The sequence below is a fragment of the Quercus robur genome, chromosome 1 (assembly GCF_932294415.1).
Source record: "Quercus robur chromosome 1, dhQueRobu3.1, whole genome shotgun sequence".
NCBI classification, from domain to species: Eukaryota; Viridiplantae; Streptophyta; class Magnoliopsida; order Fagales; family Fagaceae; genus Quercus; species Quercus robur.
The window spans coordinates 24,565,388-24,591,356 of NC_065534.1; the positions used below are offsets into that span (position 1 = coordinate 24,565,388).

Genomic DNA, 25,969 nt, shown 5'->3' on the forward strand with positions numbered 1-25,969 from the left:
TATTAAATCTACTCTACTCTACTCCCCTTCCCTCCTCCTCAATCCAAACAAATCATAAGTATCTTTAAATTCTTTGAATTGTTAATGTTTATTGGATGCCATCTTGATCATATCAACATATAAGAAGCAAGTTTCATTGAAGGAATTCAATTTTTTTTAATCATTATTTTTTGTAGCTTCAGGACTACTCAGTATTTCCTCAGATGATTGTGTCGAATTAGACCATACAATACTACATAACCGTTTATGTTTAATATCAATCGTGTTTCAAAATTTCACTATCAACAAGTCCGTTTATTGAACAACATACATTATTATAAACTGCTAACTAATTAGTTAACAAAATAATAATAATAATTGTATTGAAGATCGAAGAGTGAGTCTTTACACATCTACAACCAAGATGATTGTAAATATCATTTCCCAGTTCAAATTTTCAAGTTTCAAAATCATAGCATCTTAGGTTTCGATACACCCTAATTTTTGAAATGTTTTCTATCTAGGGGTGATGGATGGAACAACTCCACTAACAAGTTTAGTGTTAGATATCTCGGATGACACATAAGGATCCTTCACCATAGAGGATGATGATGGTGTATTCACTACCTTTTCAATGTCAGTGTCCAAAGGATTTGCTAATACATTGTCAGAATCAGGCATCATATGCCATATACTTTCAAGTTCACGAACCACCTCTGCCATTGAAGGTCTAGCATCTGTCTCATCTTCACAACACTTGAGAGCCAAATTCAAAAATTTCACCACACATTTAGGAGGATAAGATCCCATTTTCCCGTCAATGATTGAAAAGATCATACCAGATTTACATGCAACATTAACCTGAAATAGATAGAAACCATAGAAAAATTATAAGAAACCATTTTATTACACAAATTTAGCCACTGTATCTAAAGGATCAAATAATATGAACATTATGCCAAAATGATCATAAATTTCATACAACGAATGTTTCGCATACGGCCAAAATTTTAAAAGGATTTCAATGTTTTATTGAAGTTAAAATTGAAACATGCAAATTAGGATATCTCTCGTCTTTACATCTAGAATAAAATGACATATGTTAAGAGAGAGAGAGAATAACCGAAAGCTGTCAACTTTACCCTGCACCTATAATTACAAAAGAACAATTTCCATTTCATACACAAGCGCTTGATGTAACATTAACCCCCTATGAAATCCAAGGCAAACAGGTTTAAGGTTTTACCTCTCTAACAATGTTTTTGCCACGTGAGATTGGCTGCATCCCAGTCAAGAGTTCAAGAAATACAACACCAAGACTATAAACATCACTCTTGTCTGTTAATTTACGAGTTAAGAAATACTCCGGATCTAGGTAACCCTGCAAATTTTATATAGAGAATGAGAGAATATAGAAATAGGCATCAATTAAATCTCCAACAACATACCATTAAGTCTATTTCATCTAGTTTGAGTTACATTTATTTATTTAATTTTAAAAATTGTTTTATAAATTTATTATTTAAACAAATGGTTAATTGCAAAAAAAAAAAAAAAAAAAAAACCACCAAATTATGCTCAATTGACACTTCCTTCTCCCATTATGGATGGAGGCTAAGGTTGTGGATCAAGACCCATCGGGTATATGTGTAACTTACTTATCAATATATATACAGGGATATGCAGTTTTCACCCCAATAAAAACTTGCAGTCAACACCCTAATCGAAACAAATGTGCCAATCTGCGGCTTCACAATCCAAATAAGATCAAATTTAATGTCCATGTGACTTGCACATCTCAAACTCAAAAACTCTCATGTGCTTGACTAGGTGAACTTAGAGTTTGATTGGGTTGTCAAATCAAGAAATGTGGATGCAACAAGCGAGTGGTACATATAGCAAAACAAATGGATAGATGCAACACTGAGAAAGCAGAGTGAAAAGGCGTTGGCTATGTCGTTGAGTACTACAATGGCAAGAAGACGACGTATGGAAAAGATGATATGGTCCCAAAAGATGCCTATTAGGAGAGAGAGAGAGAGGGGGGGGGGGGAAGGGCATAAGTTTGATGGAGAGGTAGGTGTGTACTTAGATGTTGGAGGAAGTGGTGGCATGGAAGTAGCCTTGCCATAAGGTAGCAGATTGGAGGTTGGAGTTGGTGGGGAAGAGGGAAAGTGATTTTGATCCTGGGGTTAGTGGAGAAAGAAAAGAGGGAATGTGCTTCCAGGATTACATCAATATGGAAAGTTCTAATCACGCCACAATTAAATCCCATAAAATTCTCAACCACAATAAAGCCCAAACTAATTCAAAATTCAAATAAAAGTCTGAAATCTGGTGTCTCAAATAAGTAAAAATCAAAAATAAATCTAGTGTCCACGCCAACTATTAAAATAGTGGCTCTTGTAATTGTGAAAGTAGTACAATTTGAATAAGAATTTTCTAATTAGAAAATGTTTCTCTTAGGTGGTGATGACTAAGATTTTCAGGCATATTCTAGGTGGTGAAACTTAGGGTTTTTCCTACTTTATCTTTCCTTTCCCTTATTTTTATCTTTCTCAAACAAGTGTGAAGTTAGTAATGGTATTTTAGTAATTTAGTTACTAAAAAGGGTAGATCCATCTTTTTACACTTTGGGGTTCATGCACAAATCACATGACCATTAACTTTAACCCTCACTTGGATCACAAGATGCATATTGGCACAATTGTTTCAATTAGAATGTTGATTGCAATGCCAAGAGCCTTGTACCTTAATTGGCATCTCTCCCCATACACAAAGTACTCTTTGTCTAGGGGAAAATGGTTCGAATTGCAAAGCTAGTAGCATATTGTAACCATCTCAAAAAAAAAAAAAAAAAAGTTAATTGCAAATTTTCAAACTTTGTGGTGTGCAAGTACCCCATAGTTAGGGTGGTTTTTTTTTGCAATTAACCCTTAAACAAAAATGGAAATGGGCAACACCATTATCTATTAATTTTTATTGTTTTTCCAAGGGTCAGGATCCCAGGCTAGACTGACTCAAATGTTGAAACATATAAAACTTATATGCACTTAACATGCGGCACTTGGTGCTGTAGCTGGAGAACACTGATAACTAAATCAGTGATACGAGGGGGAAGAATTCACTCATCAACCTAGACACATGAAATTCATAATTCTATTGGTTAAACATCAATTATAAGTGTCTCACTAGTGACCTTTTTAAAATAAAATAAAATAAAATAATAAAAAATAAAAAAGAGAGAGAGACTTACCGGTGTTCCCTTCACAACTGTGGATACATGAGCAGGCACTGTCCCTTCAATATCCGGAAGTGGTGCAAGTCGCGAAAGTCCAAAATCAGCAACTTTTTCCATATACTTAGAGTCCAATAATATGTTGCTGGCCTTGATATCTCGGTGAAATATTGGAGGATTGGCTTCAGTATGTAGGTAGAGAATGCCCTTAGCCGATCCTAGGGCAATTCTCAATCTCATATCAAAACTCAGAGGTTCATTACACTTAGCTGTATAGCACACATGACCCCTAATAAGCTCATTAGAATGGGATGTAGAATTTGAATGGTAAAATAGTTACGTTTAGCTAAAAAATAGACAATAAACTGTGGGAGGGGGGGGGGGAGTGAACTGTTGCAAGTTATAAATTGCAATTTTACTTGCATTCATACTCAATGAGGAACACCCAGAAAATCCTATAGTGAGATCAATAAAAGGAAAGCTTAAAGAATGAATATAAGGTGTACCAGAAAGGTGATCCCTTAGTGTACCATTTGACATAAACTCATAGACCAACATCTGCATGCAAAACAACACTTACATGAATCTCTTTCCAAGCAAAATTTTCAAAACAAATTAATCAACAGAGAGCAAGAAAATCTATTCCCTATGTGTTAAAGCCACACAATTTTGCAGGAGAAGAAATACTGCTCATGAAGAAGTATATGAAAAACTATAGTCTCAATTTCACTGAGAAAGAAGATATGTAAGTTTTTAATGCATTTCCTAAAGCCTAAATAATCCTTTATTTATGAAGAACTCTGTATATGCTTCTACATTATTAAGCAACAAATTTGGCAAAATCTAATCTGTAATATCTCTAGATTGAATTTGACTTCTTCCATTGTTTGCAACTACTCAAAGCAGCTATATACTGTTGTTGATAATTCGATAGATACAATAGGGGAGGGAGGATTTGAAACCTAAACGTGTCTATTGAAAACACTAAGAGGTATCAATTGAGGTACAAGGCTCTTAGCAACTGTTCAAATCAACTACATACACAATTTTACATATTTCTTTCTTTTTTAAAATTTTATTATTAAACTCTTACAACTTTCATTTTCATTTAGTTTATTTGCATCAAATTCCTAAGTTGATGGGAATCATCTCCTTATGTGTCCAATAATGAGATTGATGGATAATCCATTCTTTTATTGATTATATATATATATATATATATATATATATATATAGGGTTGAGTTTAATTTATACAGTGTAACTATAAACAATGTTACAGTATTGAATATTTTTTTATAGTATGCAAATTTTGATAAGTCCACTATTGGATTAGGTTTTCTTTTTACACCCTTTGTAATTGCAAAATTTCAAGATGATTTAAGATCAATAACTCTCTCGTCTATAAACATTTAAATCTCAAGTTTTTGTATTTTTAAATTATTTATTAAAGATTAGTTTATAGATCAAATGATAAACAACATCCAAATTCACAAAAAATTTGACGTGTGCTAAGAACATAGAGAACATGTAATCTAACGGTGGGATTTCCAAAATATTCATTCAATAAAAAATTCTTAGGTGGTAATATTACTTAAAACTACACAAGGTGTAATATGATACTAACCCTATACGTGTGTGTATATAATCAAGATGAGAAAAAGTACCTGTTCACCTTCTTCATCACAATATCCAATCAAAGACACAAGGTTTCGATGATGTAACCTTGACATAAATTCTATCTCTGTCAAGAACTCCTTTTCACCCTGCAAGGATCCCTCTTGTGCACGTTTTATGGCCACAACTGTCCCATCAACTAGAATGCCTTTATAAACTTTACCATACCCTCCTTCGCCAACCTGAGTGGACTTGTCAAAGCTGTTTGTAGCCACGGCCATTTCTCTATAAGTGAAATCCTTCACATCATCAATTTTTATGGTGGTTGTAGACGCTGCATATTAAATATAGGTCCAATGTTAAAATAAAAACATAGTGATAGGTGATGCACAAAAAGATGCAGTGCCATTTGTTATAAAATACCTGATTAAATTATGCACTGATTATCAGAACGTTTTATTTATACTTATAAGCACATACACACTTACAAGTCAACAACATTGTTAAAATTGTTGCTGACTGTTTGTTCTTCAACTTAGATATGGTTTGAGCCAGTATGCAACCAGGTCTTATGGTATTTTTTATTCATCTTTAAATGATGCTTCCAATCACAGGCCAGTCCAAACTTGGCTGAAGTTTGCTCTATAGCATTAGCTTAGCTGAGATACGGCTAAGATATTGACCAAGCAGGCTGAGGCCTTTATAATTGGACTAGTATCAGCCTGGCCGAATTGACAGGCCTAATCAGGATGTAGAATGCAAAGTAAAAAATCACGACAAATATACCTGAAAACCTTAACTTCACAAACACAAGATACTCACAATGACGTCTTCTTGAAAGTGAATGGTACGTCCCCACATGCCTTCTCATTATCAGTAGAGTAACAACTGCAGACAATGTAACTGCAACTGCAATAGTCCCCAGTACTAGGCCAGCCAGTGTGCCTTTGCTTAAACCAGAACTTGGAGAGTTGGCACCGTCTGTAACATTGGTGAGAAGTGAGAACAATGAGCACAAACAAAATCAAAACCACGCAACAATATTGATCTCATATATTAATACATGAAAGAAGGGAAGATGTGACTAAGACATAGTTCATCTATCCTTGGGGTCAAGTCATAAGTGAGAGGGTGTGAATTTGAAGCTGCCTTCTTGATCAATATAAAACATTACTTAATTTTCCAGAACATTAAAATCATCTTGAACTTAGCATTGCAGTTATTCACTTATGTGCTGGATCACAGCGGTACAGCTGTATCTGTTCATACTGCTGAACATAGCATTGCCATGGTGAAAGCATTAAATTGCGTAGATCAAGCCTTTCTTCAACGTTGTTGGCAGGAAAAGAAAAGGTGCTCTCCACTTAAATGTGCCACCCACAGACATATCACATGTAACTCAGAATATGAACACAAAATAATAACAGAGAATAATGCCATGAGCCTAATATTGTCTTTTAAGTATAGAGGACTTCATTGTATACGTCAAATGAATTAGAGAAGAAAGTTCTACATTCTTCAACTGATAAATAAGCATTAGTTCCCACATCAAGAAAGCTTTATCGCAAAAATATATCAGATAAGGGTTTTGAGACAAACCATCTTTAGGGAAGCCCAGTAGAGAGAAGCTGATAAATTCATAAGGTCCAAACATGTCAGGATTATGAATTTTCCATGATGTGAATATATCAAAGATTCGCTGAATCTCACTCCTATTGAATTCACGTGTGCTGTTTTCAGGAAAAAACTTCAAATGCATTCCCAGTCGAGGTCCTTCTTCCCATGTAAATGAATCAATGTACAGCTGACAAAGAGACAACTCAAGACGAGAAGTCAGGAACACCTCAAATTCATATCTATACGGACGAAAATCTGAGAATCCAGGACTTTTCAGCCGATATCCAACAAACAAAGGACGAGCACAGAAACAAGCTATTGGAGATGTAGGGGAATATTCGTAAGGGGGTGGGCATGCTTGAGCTGGACAAACAGAAGTGGTGTTTGTTGAATTCTGACTGTAATTTTTATCCTCTGTTTCAGATTCACAAAACCGGGATAGGTTGGAGTTCCAGCATAAGGGATTCCCTTTAAGGCTGACAGTTAAAAATGAGACTTCATCACATCAATGTGCTATGTGTGTTACACCTTGCAAAACTAAAATTAAAAAGATCACATCCAAAATCTCTAAATCAAGTATTCACATATTGAAGATGCATTTCATTACAAAAGACGCTCTATATGAAACTAATTAGAAAGTGAAAATTTAGAAGGAGGCATAGAAGCAAACCCGACAGTGACATTTGGAGGTATATTAGAGTTGCTTGTAAATGTTATATCTGAAAGTTTATTATACTGCAACTCCCTGCAATAACAAAGAGCCAAAAGCAATAGCTTAGAAAGTCTAGTATGAGAGTAAATTTATAAAGTTAACCCAGAAGATTATACCTTTTAATTTTACAAAATTCTGTACTCAAAATAAGGCATCAATTGATTTTTCACCATTAAAAGAAAAAGATGCTTGAGAGCATGAACGGACACACACACACACTCATGCTAAAAGATGATGTCACTTTAACCAAGGGATAGCAACATTGTCGCTCAAGTCTTACACTGTAAGTTTCCCCATTCCATTCAAAGTCCAATTTTGCCAAATCGAGGATGGAACAGAGCTGTTCAAAAAATTGTTTGCAATTGACCTGAAATGGGGAATAATTTACCAAATAAAAATTCAATTATTTTATTAACAATTTAATTTATTTATAGAAATTAACTAATAAATTTAAAATTTAATGGTTGAGATAAATGGAATCTCAAAATTAGATTTGTACGAAATAATTTACAATAACATTGAATTATAGAAGTAAACACAAAAGGAGGGACTCACAGCCTTTGAAGATCAGGAAGAACTGAAATCGAAAAGTTGGAGGGAATTGCTCCCGTAAGATGGTTGTGGGATAACAAGCTAAGCCCTCAAACAATTGATAACATAAGTCAAGGGAATTTCTGCTATAAATTATCTTTAAAAATTGATAGACATGTCTGTAAATATTTTGCAATATATGGATATTAAATTCAAATGCAAAAATAAATAAATAAATAAATAAACAAAAAAATATGATGACATCACATTCAGAAGATGGAGAATCTTACATAGTCGTGATATTTTTAGAAAACCTATTTGGAGGTATGGTTCCATTTAGCTGATTTGAACTGAGGTCTCTGAAATTTATATAAAGTAAAACATAAAGAAAGTATAAGTAGCTTGTGGAGTAGTTTTGACAAAGAAAAGAGAAAATTTTATTAAGCCAGGTGCATTTATTTTTTCTGATTTAAAAACATACTTGGTCATCATAAAATGATTCTACAAAGGGGAAAAAAATAATAAAGTAACTTACAAATAAAGGAGGCTTCGTATTTGGCTAAAATCAGGAATTGGTCCTTGTAGACTGCAGTTCCTAAGGCTCCTAGAAAATCCAACCAAAACACAAATATTATCAATCTTGCCATGAAATATCAAGCAGCATGTGAATGTGTATACTTTTTGATTGCCATCTTGTAAGTGTATAAACCTTTTAAGAACATGAAAGGATTGTGATGACTGATTAAGATAATCTAGGTTCTTTAAAACTTGAGCAGACTACATAAAAATAATATGGAACATCAAATGGTAAAGGATTAATCAAGGAAATCCTGACTTGTTCAGTGTACCAGTAGCCTTGAAATCTCAGAAAAATGCAATTAAATACCTCATGGCACCTTACTTAAATTAAAACCGACAACTCTTCTAAGTTGAGTAACTTCCCACTTGTATTCCTTTTCAATTCCCAATGATCTATAGCTCAACTAGCACTTCCTTCTCCCATAATAAATGGGATGGAAGGTGAGGTCATGGATTCAAGACTGAGTGAGTGCATGTGTTAGTGTCACTTACCAATTAAAAAAGTATTTGCTTTCAAACAATGTTGGTATAATTTATGCATTTTCCCAACAAAATGTAAACCACTATATCTTATATTACTTCTTATTTTCCTAGTATTTTCCTCTTTATTTCAGGTTTTCATTTTAGGTGGGGGGGGGGGGGGGGTGGGGGATAGCTTATTTAATCATTGAACCCAAAAAAAAAAATTCAGCCTTACATTACAAGGCTAGAACCTTGCTCTGCCTTTACTTTTGGAACCTAGTTACAAACATACAATAATAATATGAACTTACAACTTCAGCAATTTAGGCATTTTGCTATAATTAGCAGGAATTCTAGTCCCATTGAAGTTATTGTTGTCCAATTGACTGCAAAATAAAGAAAAAGAAAGTACTAAGAAACTTGAAAAAAGATTGCTTGAGTAATATTACAATAGAAAAAGGAAAGTCCAAAAAATTATAGCCATGTTAAAGATGAAAATTATAAAATTATAAAAAATAAAATCAAAATAAAAATAAAAAACCATAAATTTTACATGTAAAGACGTCTATGTATAAACATAAATATATTTATGTTCTAGGAAAGTAGAAACTATACAGTATCTGTAATTTTGGCAGTTTGAAGAACTCTTCTGGAAGATACCCTGATAAGTTATTATTATCGAGAAGCCTGCAAGTTGAAGATGGTCACTCATCTCACAGATGACTCATGAAATTTAAGAATATGACCAAATACTTACAAGTGAACAAGACTTGGTAATCTGGATAACTCAGGCGGGATTTGCCCACTGATCGAATTGTTGTTCATGTGACTGCTCATTAAAAAAGATAAGTAAAAGGGTTAGTCATTGTACAAATGATTTTAGACAGTACAGCATCAGGAACACACTCACAAGTGCTTCGTTTTATTCAAGTTTGCAAATGATTTAGGTAGTGGCCCCGATATTTGGTTTTGGTCAATTTGTATTCTGTCCATGTTTGGAAGATAACCAAGCTCTTCTGGTAAGGGACCTGTTAATTGGTTTCCATTCAGAAGCCTAGAAAAACAAAGTACCACATATAGACATATAGAATTAGATACAAAGCAAATTTACATCAAATATTCAGAAATATGCTGACATAGAAAGTAAATAATACATAAGGATTATCTCCTATATTATTTAAAACTACGAATTTAAATACATGAAATAGTAGCATATCAGCATTTCATAACAGTATAAACATATAATCAATCATCTAATAACAATATCTAGTATCTAACTAATTCAACATAGAAGCTGCTCAACTTACAAGAGTTCCAAAGAGGTAATATTGCCTATCTCCTTTGGTATACTCCCAGTGATGTTGTTCCACATAAAACCCCTTAATAGAGTAGATAGAGAAAAATATATCAGGAACATAAGTAAATCCAATGCTACCATGGGGTTCCAGAGTATTGAGTGAAAGAGGTCTCTGAAAACTGTGATTCAGATAACAATATTTGTATCACAAAAAATCATCTTTCAGATATCCTTTGCCTTACAATATTTTCAACTTTGATAAGCGACCAAGCTGTGGTGATAAATTTCCTGACAAATTCATACGTAGTAGTAGCCTGCAGAGAAGTAGCCCAAAACAATATCATTAAAGCCCCATTGCTAAGTCTTCATAAGAAAAGCCTGCATGCAATTAATAGCCGAGTTTCATCGAATCAAAGCTTGATAGCCTTATATGTGCACATGTGACTAGCGTCTAAAGCTAAGATAATGCTAGGCATTAGACAACAATGTGTTTGTAGCCAATAAATTATAATATATCAATATTTGTTAATTTCTTTAACAAATGAAAAGATCGTGAAGATAAATTTTAAACCCATTAGGAGATGCTAGCAATCATTGGGAAATACGTGGATAATAGATCCTAGCCCAGTAAATATCTTTTAATCTCAAATGAACTACATAATTAAGGAAGGTTGTGCCCTGCTACACCCATAAATGAGTAGATATAAAAGTGGAATAATTACATCTCATCATGTGAGGGGGACAAAAGAAACAGAGTAAGAAAAAAGTGTTCTTAAATATGCATCATTATTCATGTCAATAATGCTCTCTGATAGAAATAAAAATTAGGAAAGGTTAAATTCATACAATCGTTGAACATGTAGATGTCCATCGTCTAATGTTGTATTGTAGCAAAAAACCCCTGTCCAATTTGATGTACATGGGTCTCCTTGATCCCAATCACTCAAATTCCCACAAGGATCTATCAAACTGCTCTTGATGGCCCATAAAGCCTTCACTGCAAATTAAGACAAAAGTTAATTCCTGTTTCATCAACATCTTTGCTGATCCTTGTGTTCTATAATTCTAGTATCAGGGAGTAGCCTCAAGTTTTGAGCACAGACAATCAATGAATCAAATAACCACTACAGCTCAACTATATGCAACAATAACCACTCCCAGCTTCGGGAAGTGAATATTTGATATGTGAAGTTACAATAAAAAATTACTTGTGGACTTGCATCTTGTGACTCCATCCCTTTGTTCATTAGCTCTCTTCTTTTTTGTAATTAGCTTTCTGTTTTTTTCTTTCCACTTTTTGTACTTTCTAACTATTCTGTGCTTTTCATGCATATTGTAGTGTCTTTAATAAAATGACTTTTTAGAGAGTTCAAGAATAAATTTTCAGAAAGCACAAGCGCAATGCAAAAGAACTTAATTGCAAAAGAAGCTTGTGAATCATGAAATGCAAAAGAACAGCAAACTAAAGCAAAATGACCTTCTTCGGGGTTGGTAACCGGATTTGAAGCTCCAATAAGTAGTGAAGAACAACACATGCATGCAACCATAAATAATCCATACGTCCAAACTCTTGACTGCAGATACATCCCACTAATGCATGGAACCCCAGAACTCAAAATTTTGGCAGTATCAGAGTACCCCACCTGATAATAAGAAACAACTATCAAAACCCATGTAATTAAATTCAAAAATAAGAGAGGTAAATAAAAGAATAATCAAAGAACTCAACAGTGAGTAAAGTACAGCAAAAATCTCCAACTATTAGGGAACAAAATAAGTGATTCACTCAAGATTGAAAAGAAACAAAGCAGCCAAATTTACAGCAAAATTGTGCATATTAAGGTTACCCAATAGAGAAAGAGAGGTATATATCTATACCAGTTACATGAATAAGATTGAATAGTTGAAAAACAAAATATCAGATTGATGCAAGTGGATATAAGTTGCTGTAATTAAATATGAACCATAGAAAGGAAAGATTGAAAAATAAGACAAAGACTTTGACAATAGTTGTCTCTTTGTGACTGGTCGCTATGACAACAGTTGTCTCGTTGATGGTGATCACATCCATCACTTTCAGAGACCAAGGCTGAGACTGAGACTGAACGTGAGGAGAATCTACACCCTAATACGGGTGTTCGTTTCTTCCCTTTCACAGCTGTGGGTCCCGCTAGCTTGTGAGAGGAAGGAAACACACCCGTAACAGCGTATACTTCTTTGAAGGTGAGAGTGGGTGTTAGGCACTAAACTGTAGAGTTAAACGTGCTCTCGTCACTCTGATGTTGCCAAATTTGTAAGCAAATATGTTGCAACTCAATTTGTTGGCCACTCTTATTATATTCAAGACACAATATATATTCTCTCCAACAAAAAAAAGAAAAAAAAGAAGACAATATATATATATATAATGATAATATAAAAAAAAATAAAAATAGAATATCATGCTAATGGTTATTCTTAATGTAGGGTCTCAATTTGGGGCCTAAGTCCAACAAGTATGGGGTCTTGGTCCAAGGGACCCTGAAAAAATGAATTTGTAGAGAGTGGGTTACAGAATCGAGCCTTAGCGAAGTAGATAGAGACTAAGTTTGGACTACACAACACATGGATACAAGAAAATCCTGTTAATGTCCATATATTCTCAGTCCGAGGAGATGAGATAGATATTTGTTAGTTCTTACTTTTAGTTTTCCAGTTCTTTTTTTGTTCCTCTTGCTTTTCTCGCATCCCCTTCCTCATGAGGACTCCCTTTCTTATATAGCCTCCTTGAAGCCATCATGACCTTACACTTGTTGATTATCTGGGCTCCCACTTGAGTACTTGTCTCATCGGACACCTCTTCCACCTTTCTATGAGTTGTGGTAGCCAAGGCAGCACTGTTCACAAGTCTTCTCCACATTAATGCGGCCAGAAAAGTAGCTGCAACGCATTTAATGTGGCAGTTGTAGCCTCTCCTTGGGCATCTTTTGTTTCCTTCTTTGCCACGGGTCTGTAGGGCTTGTCCTTGCTACTAGTGTTCGTTGGAGTGGATCCTTTTAGTAGGCAGAGTGCATGTTGAGCCTTACTCATCATGTCCGAGGAGATGTTTCTCCTCGGACTGCCCTTTAAGTGACTTCAGGCCTACGAGAACTGGACTGGGACCCCTTTTGGTATCTATGCCCTCTCCTTGGACATGGTTGACCATCTCGTATGGGGCCCAAGGCCCATTGTATGATTTTGGGCCTTTGGGCCTTTGCCCCTACAATAGCCCCTCAAAATTCCGGTTTTTCCCTCTTTATTCGAGGAGAAAAGGTGGGATTTTGATACTTATTGGGTGAATTATTACAATTTCTTGATTCACGCGTGTGGGGGTACAGCCTCACGTGCTTCATTATTGCCTCTGGCGTTTCGTAGCCCACGAGGTGCTATTAATTGCACCAAGCGGCTTCATGTCTCCCGCATCCAACGGTGGGGCATTCAATCAACGGTAGATATTCCCCCAATTCTTTGGGCAGGAGTAATCCCGTTCAGTTTCTCCTTGCTATATAAGGTTTCTGGGGGGAAATACTTCCTCTTTTTAGAAAAGAAACCCAAGTGTTCTAGAGCACCTCAGCACTTCCTCTCGCAAAACACTTAAAAGTCCATAGCCACTTTCGTGAGGATTTCCGGCGGATTCTTTGAAAGCTCGGGAGGTTTAGGATCTGCGCTCCCGTAAGTGTTCATTTCCCCGTATTCCTTAACTTTTCTTCTCTGTTGTTCTTCTTGGCTTCCTTCCATTAGTAAACCTTCTTCGTACCACCTAGGGTTAGGAGGATGGATAAGTTTCAGAAACTGGTAGATTTTTCGGCCGGTATGGAAGGTTTCAGGGCCAAATACCGTATCCCGCCGAGAGTGGGTTTAGAATACTGCTCCTCGGACCAGATCTTAACCAAGAGAGAGACGGGGCAGGTCGCCATTCCTATGATCGCTTTCATAAAAGGAGGAATGACGATCCCCATGGGGAGGATAACTAGGGATTACTTGCGCGGTCATAGGCTGGCCCCCCACCAGTGCGCTGCTAACATGTTCCGAATCCTAGGGTGCGTAGACGCTCTAAACGAACAGATGAACCTCGGCCTCTCATGGCACGATGTAGTTCACTTGTACGAGTGCCATTGCCTCAATGAGTCGTATTACCTGAAATCTAGGTCCAACGAGGTGAGACTGATATTCTGCCTTCCCAAGTCCAACAAAAGCTTGAAGGACGACCATTTGATTGTCTCCAGAGCATGGCACGACGGTCTTCGCTGCCCAGTTAGGGCGGAAGTACCAGGTGGGGCACTATAGGATCAGATCCCTAGGCGGGGATCTTAGTTTTGAGCTTTTATTTCACTTATTTCGGTTTCGGTTTTGATTATTTACCTTCTCGGACTGACATAACCCTCCCTTTGGGTATTTTGCAGACAAAGAACACACAGCTCCGAAGATAAGTTTGGTCAACGTCCAAGGCCTCAACTATCTTCTAAGGTCCGAGATCTTTGTGAGCGAGGACGGGCAACTGCGTGCCGCTCACCTTATCTTGGACTATAAGCCCCTTTCTCGCGCTTTTGTGGACGTGGGTCAAGCAATAAGGGCTGGGAGTCCCTGATTAGCCCGTATTGACGTCTCTAAACCGGGCTTCCTTGCTCAGAGAGACCTACCACTAGTCCAACCGCCCGTTCAGTGCGTTCTCCAAGAGGTAGCCGCTCCAGGAGAGAGAATTGACTCCTCGCATTCATCTCTCGAGGCTGAAATTGACCACTTCCATTTCACCGAGGAGGGCGAGGTGTCAACAAAGCCCATAGAGCTTTCAGATTCCGGCTCGGATCTTGATCGCTTCTCGGTGGCTCACTCTCCTGGCCTGGTAATTGCTCAAATTGACACGAGCCAGGAAGTCGAAGAGGAGGGTATGGATTTGAAGCCGAGGTCCGGGCTTAGAGGGCTCATGTCCAATAAGAACAAGGGGCAGTCCTCCAAGGATGCCCCTAAGAAGCAGGTTCCAGCTAAACTTCCTCCTCCTCTTCCTCCTTCCATTGACCCCGCACTACAACCCATTCCCAATTTGAGATGGAAAAGGCCAGTGGAAGAATTGGAGGAAGGTGAGGTTGGCCTTCAAAAGGCCAACCAACAGAAAAAAGGCAAAGAGCCAAAGGACAAGAGGACAAAGTCCGTTGATAGCCGAAAGGAGGCGACTATCAGGAGGGAGCAGCGCACCTGGTCTCCTCGCCTGGAGCTGGATGGCGCCCCTATCCCGTGGGATGCAACCCTTTGGGAGTCTCATCGGGGGCAGGCATCCTACCTTGCCGAGGCCCTGCTACAGCCCCTCCTTCTGCCTCGTGACATGGATGGGCTCCGAGCCACCAGGAAATCGAACCTCTTCATGTCATTGAAGAGAGATCTTGCCATGGTAAAACGAAGATTCTTCCTTGTTCAGGTTCTTTATTCCATGCTCATCTATCTGTCGTTCTCGTTTTAATGATTTTTCGTTATTTATGTGCAGGTCACTCAACAGATCTTCGTCGCCAAGGAGTGGGCGAAGAACTTTCAGGAAGAGCTGAACGCTGAGGTTCAGTCCCGCCTCGCCGCGAAGAAGGTTACGAGTGCTCTCAAGCTGGACAAAGAGCACTTGAACAAGGAGATCAAAGAGGCATTCAAGGCCCGGGACAGTGTCGAGGTGGGCTTTAAGACTACAACGAAGCAGGCCGAGGACATGCGCCAGCAGCTTTACACAACAAAAATAAACGTTGCGACCGAGAGGCAAATGATCTCGGACCTCAAGGCGCAACTGCTACTGGCAAATGAGGTAGCTCGTTTGGCCAAGGAGGCGACTGAGGCTGTGGTGGCAGCCTCCTATGAGCGCGGAGTGGCGGATACTGAAGCCAGGCTAACTGATGAGGTGGTTGTGTTTTGCAGGGACTACGTCACCGAGTCCTAGGGAGTAGCCTTGGACCGGGCAGCAGTTCCTGCGGACTCTGACCTTAGGAGGATGGAGAATATCTTCTTCCCTGCGGATATTCGTGAGATTCAAGGCCCGGGACAGTGCCGAGGCGGGCCTTAAGACTACAACGAAGCAGGCCGAGGACATGCCCCAGCAGCTTTACACAACAGAAATAAACCTTGCGACCTAGTGGCAAATGGTCTCGGACCTCAAAGCGCAACTACTACAGGTAAAGGAGGCGGCTCGTTTGGCCAAGGAGGCTGCGGTGGCAGCCTCCTATGAGTGCGGAGTGGCACCGCAGCCTCCTATGAGTGCGGAGTGGCGGATACTTAAGCCAAGCTAACTGAGGAGGTGGCTGTGGTTTGCAGGGACTACGTCACCGAGTCCTGGGGAGTAGCCTTAGACCGGGCAGCAGTTCCTACGGACTCCGACCTTAGGAGGATCAAGAATATCTTCTTCCCTGCAGATATTCGCAAGATTCCAGGTTCGGGTACCCCTGAGGAGCCCCCTTCCGCCCCAACCATTGTTCCTGATCCCATTATACCTGAAGGGAAAGGGGGGGAACAAAAAGGTATAGCCACCAGCCAAGGACAATTTGCCTGAGGACGCCCTCACTTTAAGGGACGTTGTTACGCAAGCCAAAGAGGCCGGACCCAAACCTACAGCAGGAGGTGACTGTCCTGAGGCTGAGGACCCTGCAAAAAGCTCAACCCAGGATAAAGCTTAGGACATTAGTGTAGGACTTCTCTTGTAGTTATTTTGTTTTGTTTTTCATTTCCTTAGCTTTTGTTAACGTTTTTAAGATGATGCATCTCGGAGCTTAATGAATGATATAATTTCTTCTTTGAACTTCATTTTACTGCTTCCATTTTTGTCTTCATTGTGAATGAATTTTGACTGTGTTACCAGACCTCCAAGGATAACCCATTACTCGTAGTTTAAGTAATACGGCTAAGTATGAAAGAGAGGATAGTGACTAATTTTCCCCAAGCCTGTGATCCGAGGAGCCACGCAGGACTTGGGTTCTGTTTAACACTTAGATAAAAACTATGTAGCGATTAATTTCCCCCAAGCCTGTGGTTCAAGGAGCCACGTAGGACTTGGGTTCTGTTTAATACTTAGATAAAAACTGTATAGCGGTTAATTTCCCCCAAGCCTGTGGTCCAAGAAGCCACGCAGGACTTGGGTACTATTTAACACTTAGATAAAAACTGCGTAGTGGTTAATTTCCCCCAAGCCTGTAGTCCGAGGAGCCACGCAGGACTTGGGTTCTGTTTAACACTTAGATAAAAACTGCGTAGTGGTTAATTTCCCCCAAGCCTGTGGTCTGAGGAGCCACGTAGGACTTGGGTTCTGTTTAACACTTAGATAAAAATGGCACAGTGATTAATTTCCCCCAAGCCTGTGGTCTGAGGAGCCACACAGGACTTGGGTTCTGTTTAACACATAGATAAAAACTGCGTAGTGGTTAATTTCCTCAAAGCCTGTGGTCCGAGGAGCCACGCAAGACTTGGGTTCTGTTTAACACTTAGATAAAAACTGCGTAGTGGTTAATTTCCCCCAAACTTGTGGTCCGAGGAGCCACGCAGGACTTGGGTTCTGTTTAACACTTAGATAAAAACTGCGTAGTGGTTAATTTCCCCCAAGCCTGTGGTCTGAGGAGCCACGTAGGACTTGGGTTCTGTTTAACACTTAGATAAAAATGGCACAGTGATTAATTTCCTCCAAGCCTGTGGTCTAAGGAGCCACACAGGACTTGGGTTCTGTTTAACACATAGATAAAAACTGCGTAGTGGTTAATTTCCCTAAAGCCTGTGGTCCGAGGAGCCACGCAAGACTTGGGTTCTGTTTAACACTTAGATAAAAACTGCGTAGTGGTTAATTTCCCCCAAACCTGTGGTCCGAGGAGCCATGCAGGACTTGGGTTCTGTTTAACACTTAGATAAAAACTGCGTAGTGGTTAATTTCCCCCAAGCCTGTGGTCCGAGGAGTCACGTAGGACTTGGGTTTTGTTTAACACTTAGATAAAAACTGCGTAGTGGTTAATTTCCCCCAAGCCTGTGGTCCGAGGAGCCACGCAGAACTTGGGTTCTGTTTAACACTTAGATAAAAATGGCATAGTGATTAATTTCCCCCAAGCCTGTGGTCTGAGGAGTCACGCAGGACTTGGGTTTTGTTTAACACTTAGATAAAAACTGCGTAGTGGTTAATTTCCCCCAAGCCTGTGGTCCGAGAAGCCACATAGGACGTGGGTTCTGTTTAACACTTAGATAAAAACTGTGTAGTGGTTAATTTCCCCCAAGCCTGTGGTCTGAGGAGCCATGTAGGACTTGGGTTCTGTTTAACACTTAGATAAAATGGCACAGTAATTAATTTCCCCCAAGCCTGTGGTCCGAGGAGCCACGTAGGACTTGGGTTCTGTTTAACACTTAGATAAAAACTGCATAGTGGTTAATTTCCCCCAAGCCTGTGGTCCGAGGAGCCACGCAGGACTTGGGTTTTGTTTAACACTTAGATAAAATGGCACAGTGATTAATTTCCCCCAAGCCTATGATCCGAGGAGCTACGCAGGACTTGGGTTCTGTTTAATTCTTGGATAAAAATGCACGGTAGGTAATACCAAGAGTACGAACTTTCATTAATAATAATACATTTTCAGGTTATTTACATTCCAAGGACGTGGCACTACATGCTCATCCAAATCTTCTAAAAAGTATGCCCCTATGCCGGCCATCGAGGTGATACGATATGGCCCTTCCCAATTTGGTCCGAGCTTTCCCCACGCGGGATTTTTTACAGTGCCCAGAACTTTTCTTAATATCAGATCCCCAAGTGCTAGTGGCCTTAGTTTCACCTTAGCGTCATAACCTTGCTTAAGTTTGTGTTGGTAGTAGGCAAGTTGGACCATTACTTTTTCCCTTCTTTCCTCGATGAGGTCTAAGCTTTTTTCCAGCAGCTCGTTGTTGACATTAGGACAAAATGTGCTGGTCTTCAACGTTGGGAAATTTTTTTCTAGGGGGATGACGGCCTCGGCTCCATAGGTCATCGAAAAGGGGGTTTCCCCTGTGGATCTGCGCGACGTGGTGCGGTACGTCGACAGGACATGGGGCAGTTCTTCCACCCATCTCCCCTTCGCGTCATCTAACCTCTTCTTTAGCCCAATTACGATGACCTTGTTGATGGCTTCGGCCTGCCCATTCCCCTGTGGGTAAGCCGATGTGGAGTATCTATTCGCAATTCCCAACTCGCTGCAATACCTTCTGAAGGTTTTACTATCGAACTGGAGACCGTTGTCTGAGATTAGGGTGTGAGGGACTCCGAACCTAGTGACGATGTTCTTCCAAATAAATTTATTGGCATCTACGTCTCTAATGTTTGCCAGTGGCTTGGCTTCGACTCATTTTGTGAAATAATCAATGCCGACGAGAAGGAATCTTTTGTTCCCCACTGCTTTAGGAAATGGTCTTAGGATATCCAGGCCCCATTGCGCGAACGGCCAAGGGTTGGACAGCGGATTGAGGGTCCCGCCCGGTTGATGTATATTTGGGGCGAACCTCTGGCATTGGTCGCACTTCTTCACGTATTCGTGCACCTCTTTCTGCATGCTCGGCCACCAGTAACCTTGGGTTATGGCTCTATGGGACAAGGACCTACCCCCTGTATGGCTCCCATAAATTCCTTCATGCGATTCCTCTAGGATAAGTTCTGTGGCATCAGGGTGTACGCATAGCAAATACAGTCTTGAAAATGCGCGCTTATACAGTTTCAAGTCCTCGGACAGCCAGAATCGAAAAGCCTTCTTTCTAATCTTGTCGGCCTCACTCTTCTCTTCAGGTAAGACGTCTTCCTTTAAAAACAGTATCAAAGGATCCATCCAGCTAGGCCCTGCCTTGACGCTGTGAACATGCATCAACTCGGCCTTCACCACCGAGGGTCTGTGTAGATCTTCCGCGAGTATAACTCGAGGTAGGCACTGTGCTGAGGAGGTGGCTAGCGTGGCAAGAGAATCGACATGGGTGTTTCCACTCCTGGATACATGCATTAGGCTAAAATAGTTAAAACACACCCGCAATCGCTTAGCTTGGACCAAGTACTCTTGTATTCTTTCATCCCTTGCCTCCAATTCCCCATTTACTTGTCCTACAACAAGTCTTGAGTCTGAGAACATGTTTATGGATTTCCCGCCCAGTTTCTCGACCATGGACATTCCTTCCAACAGGGCCTTATATTCTGCCTCGTTATTCGTGGCTGAAAAGCCCAGCCTTAGTGATTTCTCGATAGCAATCCCCTCGGGGGAAATCAGGACGAGTCCCACCCTAGAGCCCCTTTGATTTGTTGCGCAGTCAACATATGCTTTCCAATAGGTGGGCCCTTGCTGAGAGACTGTGCTGACCAATTTTTCATTCATGCTTGGTATCCCTCCCCCTTCTTCTGGTGAGAGTTCAGCAAACTCAGCTACCAGATCTGCGAGGACCTGGCCCTTCACAGCGCTGCGAGGCATGTATCTAATGTTGAAGGGGCCAAGAATGGTCCCCCACTTAGCTATTCTCCCTGTGTAATTGGCACTTTGGAGTATTGACTTGAGCGAGAGTTGGGTTAACACAACAACTGAGTGTGCTTGGAAATAGTGGGGGAGTTTTCGCGTGGCTTGTATGATCACCAGGATGGCCTTTTCCAGGGGGAGGTAACGGATCTCTGCCTGATGCAACAACTTGCTCACATAGTAGATAGGCTGTTGTATGCCATTGTCCATCCAGATCAGTACCAGGCTCACTGCGTGAGGGGCCACGACAATGTAGGCGAATAAAACCTAGTCGGCTTCAGGACTGGACATGATTGGTGGCCAAGGCGCATTCTTCAGTCCACTTGTTTAATAAGAGAAAGAAAGGCCTACACCTATTCACCAAACGAGAGATAAAACGGTTCAAGGCGGCAATCATACCGGTGAGCTTTTGGACCTCCTTGGGGTTTCGAGGAGGCTGTATGCTGTGGATAGCTCTAATCTGGTCAGGGCTGACTTCAATACCTCTGTGGGTCACCATATAACCTAAGAATTTCCCTGATCCCACTCCAAACGAACATTTAGACGCGTTCAGGCGCAGCCTGTACTTTCTCAGGATTTCAAAGATATCGTCGAGGTCCCTCAAGTGCTCGGACACCAACTTACTCTTTACCACTATGTCGTCTATATAGACTTCGATGCTCTTGCCCATCTGCAATTCAAACATCCTGGTCATCATCCTCTGGTAGGTAGACCCGGTGTTCTTCAAGCCAAAAGGCATCACCTTGTAATGGTAGTTTCCAATGGGGGTGACAAAAGCCGTCTTTTCTTGGTTGTCGACAGCCAGGGGTATTTGATGGTATCCTTGAAAGGCGTCCAAGAAGCTCATTCGAAGGTGTCCTACGGTCAAATCCACCAATTGATCTATCTGAGGCATAGGAAAAGGATCCTTCGGGAAGGGCTTATTCAGGTCCGTGAAGTCCACGCAGACTTGCCATTTCCCACTCTTCTTCTTCACCACAACTGTATTAGCCAGCCACTCGGGGTAGAAAACTTCTTTGATAGCCCCTGCTTTCTTTAATTTCATCACCTCCTCCCTCACTGCATCAGCATGCTCTTTTGACGGTCGCCGAGGAGGTTGTTTCTTAGGCGTAACAGCCAGACTAACATTAAGATGATGGCATATGAAATTCGGATCAACCCCCGGGGCCTCGTAGGCGTCCCATGCAAACACGTCCACATTTTCTTTGAGAAAATCAATCAGCTTCTCCTTCTCTTGGGGTGGCAGTTCCAAGCCAACCTGAAAAAATCTTTCTGGGTCGGAGCCCATAAGAAGTTTTTCCAAATCCTCACAACTTGCCTCCTCAACAGGTCCCCCACCACCCGGGATCGGGGCTGGGGCTGTTAATTGCTATAAGCCATTCTCGGTAGAGGTTAAGGGCTTGGCACTCGACCGTCGCGAGATGGCGGACACCATGCATTGCCGGGCCATGGCTTGGTCCCCTATCACTTCTTTAACCCGACCCTCTAACGGGTACTTCACCTTTTGGTGTAAGGTTGAGGATACAGCCCCTAGGGCATGAAGCCAAGGTCTAGCTACAATGGCGGTGTAGGGCGAATATGCGTCCACCATTATGAAGTCCACCTCTACTATGTCCGAGCCTGTTTGTATAGGCAGCCTAATCTGGCCTTTCGGAGTAACAGTTTTCCCTTCGAAACTTACCAAAGGGGAGTCGTATGCTGTCAGGTCTTCCGGTCTCAGCTTCAGCCCCTTGTACAGGTCGGGGTACATTACTTCCACGGCACTGCCCTAATCGACTAGCACCCTCTTCACATCATATCCCCCAATCCTGAGTGTGATGACTAGAGCATCGTCGTGGGGCTGAATGGTTCCGACTTTATCCTCATCCGAGAATCCGAGTATGGGCGAGGCCATCCCTTTAGCCCTCTTAGGCTCACGGTCGTCAGCTTCAGCAGGGAGTCGGGCCACTGACATCACTCTGAAAGAATGGGAGCTGTTTCTTCCTGGAGCGGCGAGAATAACATTTATCATGCCAATAGGCAGCCTCAAGGTGCTTTGCCTTGCCTCGACGCTCGTCTGCTCTTGTCGGCCACCAGAATGATGTAAGAGATGTCTCAGCTTTCCCTCTCGGACCAGCTGGTCCAAGTGGTTTTTTAGATTTCTGCAATCATCGGTGGTATGCCCCGGTTCTTGGTGGTATTCGCAATATAGGCTCTGGTTGTGTTTCGCAGGGTCGCCTACCATCCTATTTGGCCATTGAAAGAACGGCTCATTCTTGACTTTCTCTAAGATCTTATGTAATGGTTCCCAGAACACAGCGTGGACTGCCTGCGCCCCGGCGGATCCAGACTGCTCCGAGTAATCCCTTCTCGACCGGTTGTTGTTGCTAAATCGGTCCGACCTGAAGTCCCTCCTCTCCTGAGGGACAACCTTCGCTTTACCCTTTCCCATCTGTTGGTCCTCCTCGACCCTCTTGTACTTGTCGATTCAGTCCATGAGCTGGCGCACGCTGGTGACCGGTTTCCCAGTCAGGGATTTCCTTAAACCGTGCTCTGTCGGCAGGCCTCTCTTGAAGGTGCTGATGGCAACGTCATCATAATTTCCCTCTATCTCGTTATACATCTCCCAGTATCTATCCGACTAGGCCTTCAGGGTCTCTCTTTCTCGCATGGATAAGGACAGGAAGGAATCTAAGGGCCGAGGAACCCTACTGCTCGTTATGAAGCGAGAACCGAAAGCTTGGGTTAGTTGCTTAAAAGAATTTATGGAGTTTGGCTTGAGGCTGTCAAACCACCTCATCGCCATGGGTCCTAAATTAGACGGAAACACTTTGCACATCAAAGCTTCGTCTTTGGAATGGATGGCCATCCTCTGGTTAAACTGACTTACGTGCTCTACGGGGTCCGTCCAACCATTATATATGGTGAAAGTGGGTTGGTGGAACCGCCAAGGAAGTTCAGCCACCTCTATCCTGCGCGTGAAGAATGACTGAGAGATGTGGTCTAGGGCCTTACTCATGGCGTTGTTTGCTAGACCCTTGTAAGACGGACTTTTGTGGCCGCGTTTGTGAGGTTGCTCTTCCTCATAGGAGAAGGTTTCACTTGGTGGGGTTCTCGACCTTCGCCTGTACTCGTTGTCCTCTTCATCGCTGGTGTCCGAACTGGGGGAAGGACGCCTTCGCTGTGCTCGGCGCAACTTCCTCTTCAGGTCGTCGATTTCTTGCTAGAGAGCCCTATTATCGCCCTGCTTCTGGGATGCATGACCTTTTCCTCTTGAGCGGCTTCTGCTCGTATGGGAGGTATTTATGCTACCTTCTCATCGCTTGTCTTGATTTCTTTCCCGTTCGAGGTTAAGGAAGTTGTCCTGCCGTTGGGAGTCTACGGGTCTCGTTTGTCGCAAACCTGATCCTTCCATTTCTAACGGTCGTACTTGCTGAGGCACAAATTCTTCCCACAGACGGCGCCAATTGTAGGGTCTCAATTTGGGGCCCAAGCCCAACAAGTATGGGGTCTTGGTCTAAGGGACCCTGAAACAATGAATTTGTAGAGAGTGGGTTACAGAATCGGGCCTTAGCGAAGTAGATAAAGACTAAGTTTGAACTACACAACACTTGGATACAAGAAAATCCTGTTAATGTCCATATATTCTTAGTCCGAGGAGATGAGATAGATATTTGTTGGTTCTTACTTTCAGTTTTCCAGTTCGTTTTCTGTTCCTCTTGCTTTTCTTACGTCCCCTTCCTCATGAGGACTCCCTTTCTTATATAGCCTCCTTGAAGCCATCGTGGCCTTACACTTGTTGATTATCTGGGCTCCCACTTGAGTGCTTGTCCCATCGGACATCCCTTCCATCTTTCTATAAGTTGTGGTAGCCAAGGCAGCACTGTTCACAGGTCTTCTCCACATTAATGCGGCCAGAAAAGTAGCTGCAATGCATTTAATGTGGCAGCTGCAGCCTCTCCTTGGGCATCTTTCATTTCCTTCTTTGCCACGGGTCTGTAGGGCTTGTCCTTGCTACTAGTGTTCGTTCGGGTGGATCATTTTAGTAGGCAGAGTGCATGTTAAGCCCTACTCGTTACGTTTGAGGAGACATTTCTCCTCGGACTGCCCTTTAAGTGACTTCAGGCCTACGAGAACTGGACTAGGACCCCTTTTGGTATCTACGCCCTCTCCTTGGACATGGTTGACCATCCCGTATGGGGTCCAAGGCCCATTGTATGATTTTGGGCCTTTGGGCCTTTGGGCCTTTGCCCCTACACTTAAGATAACTATTAATAAACTATTTTAACAAAGTTTTTATACCATTTTTATGTGAAATTGAAAAGTATGTCAAAATATTAATTGTTTTTTTTTTTCATAAATAAATTATAAGTAAGATATATATATATATATTATTAAACTATATAAATAAATTAAATATAAATTAATTAATTTGTATATATTTGGGGCACAACAAGATGTTACAAGACAAGTAAAACCAATCTCTATATTCTAGTAGAGCAAAAATCTCCAACTATTAGGGAACAAAATAAGTGATTCACTCAAGATTGAAAAGAAACAAAGCAACCAAATTTTCAGCAAAATTGCGCATATTAAGGTTACCCAATAGAAAAACAGAGGTATATATCCATACCAGTTACGTGAATAAGATTGAATAGTTGAAAAAAAAAATATCAGATTGATGCAAGTGGATATTATAAGTTGCTGTAATTAAATATGAACAATAGAAAGGAAAGTTTGAAAAATAAGACAAAGTACCCGTTTGGTTCAACTTTTAGAGCCTAAAAGTTGCGTTTTGCAAAACGCTGGCCCAAAAATTGCGTTTGGTTATTACAAAACGCAACTTTGGGTCAAAAGTTGCGTTTTAAAAAACGCCCAAAACGCGCATCAGCCCTTATGCGAAGCATCAGGTCCATTTTCCAAAAGTCTTTGGGCGTTTTGGGGTATCCGTTGGGGTGAGCAGGCAATTACGAAATTACCCTTCAAATGCTCATGTCTTCAGAGATCGCACAGGCACTTCATTTCACTTTGGGTCTCTCTGCTCTGCGCAAGCTCCTTCGTTCCTCTCATCTCTGTGCTGCTACAAGTAACAACTTTCCGCGCGTAAGTCTCTCTTTTCTTTTGTCATCCGTTGGTCGTCTTCTTCCTCTTCTTCTTCTTCTTTCTTCGTCTTCTTCAACGGGCTTCCTCTGTAATTTTTTTTTTTTTTTTTTATTTGTCTAATCTGATCTGAGAAATACATTTTGCAGGTAGAGTTTTGATCAAAAAAACCCCAAGCAACACGGATCTGCTACCCAACGCCACCAGGTACCAACATTGATCTGGAATTTTTTTTTTTTTTTTTTACCAAGCTGAAAAAAAGAATTTTCAGATCTTGCATGCTTTGTTCTTGCTAAAGATATATTTGTTCTCTTGCCGGGTACTGAAAAAGCTTTATGGGTACATGCTTCGTAATTTATTTATTTTTTATTTGTGTTTTTGT

General features: G+C 40.9%; 1 protein-coding gene and 1 long non-coding RNA gene across 4 annotated transcripts in view; one reads left to right on the plus strand and one right to left on the minus strand.

Moving 5' to 3' along the window:
- LOC126726794 (uncharacterized) overlaps positions 1-25,969 on the plus strand; it is a 113,494-nt gene that overhangs the window by 17,059 nt on the left and 70,466 nt on the right. The gene's annotated exons all lie outside the window — the stretch shown is intronic.
- On the minus strand, positions 337-11,753 carry LOC126726753 (probable LRR receptor-like serine/threonine-protein kinase At1g06840). Of its 2 annotated transcripts, none has more exons than XM_050432109.1 (20): positions 11,508-11,753; positions 10,877-11,027; positions 10,273-10,344; positions 10,041-10,112; positions 9,644-9,787; positions 9,491-9,562; positions 9,349-9,420; positions 9,045-9,119; positions 8,228-8,296; positions 7,983-8,051; positions 7,717-7,794; positions 7,442-7,528; positions 7,120-7,194; positions 6,432-6,925; positions 5,655-5,813; positions 4,883-5,166; positions 3,724-3,775; positions 3,236-3,486; positions 1,226-1,360; positions 337-840 (listed from the first exon to the last, which is right to left on the minus strand). In XM_050432109.1, the coding sequence occupies exons 1-20, from the start codon at positions 11,614-11,616 to the stop codon at positions 496-498; spliced, it is 2,865 nt and encodes a 954-aa protein (XP_050288066.1). In that variant the 5' UTR covers positions 11,617-11,753; the 3' UTR covers positions 337-495. The 2 variants fall into 2 exon arrangements, with proteins under 2 accessions (XP_050288066.1, XP_050288070.1); XM_050432113.1 differs by having other exon boundaries at positions 10,877-11,033; positions 11,507-11,597.

Excerpts from the sequence above, each read along its gene's own strand:
- LOC126726753 (XM_050432109.1), bottom strand. The coding sequence starts at position 11,616 with ATGTATCTGCAGTCAAGAGTTTGGACGTATGGATTATTTATGGTTGCA. Across the intron at positions 9,421-9,490 it reads TTACCAAGTCTTGTTCACTT|GCTTCTCGATAATAATAACT; the intron begins GTAAGTATTTGG and ends TTCAACTTGCAG. Across the intron at positions 1,361-3,235 it reads CAGTTGTGAAGGGAACACCG|GGTTACCTAGATCCGGAGTA; the intron begins GTAAGTCTCTCT and ends TAAAATTTGCAG.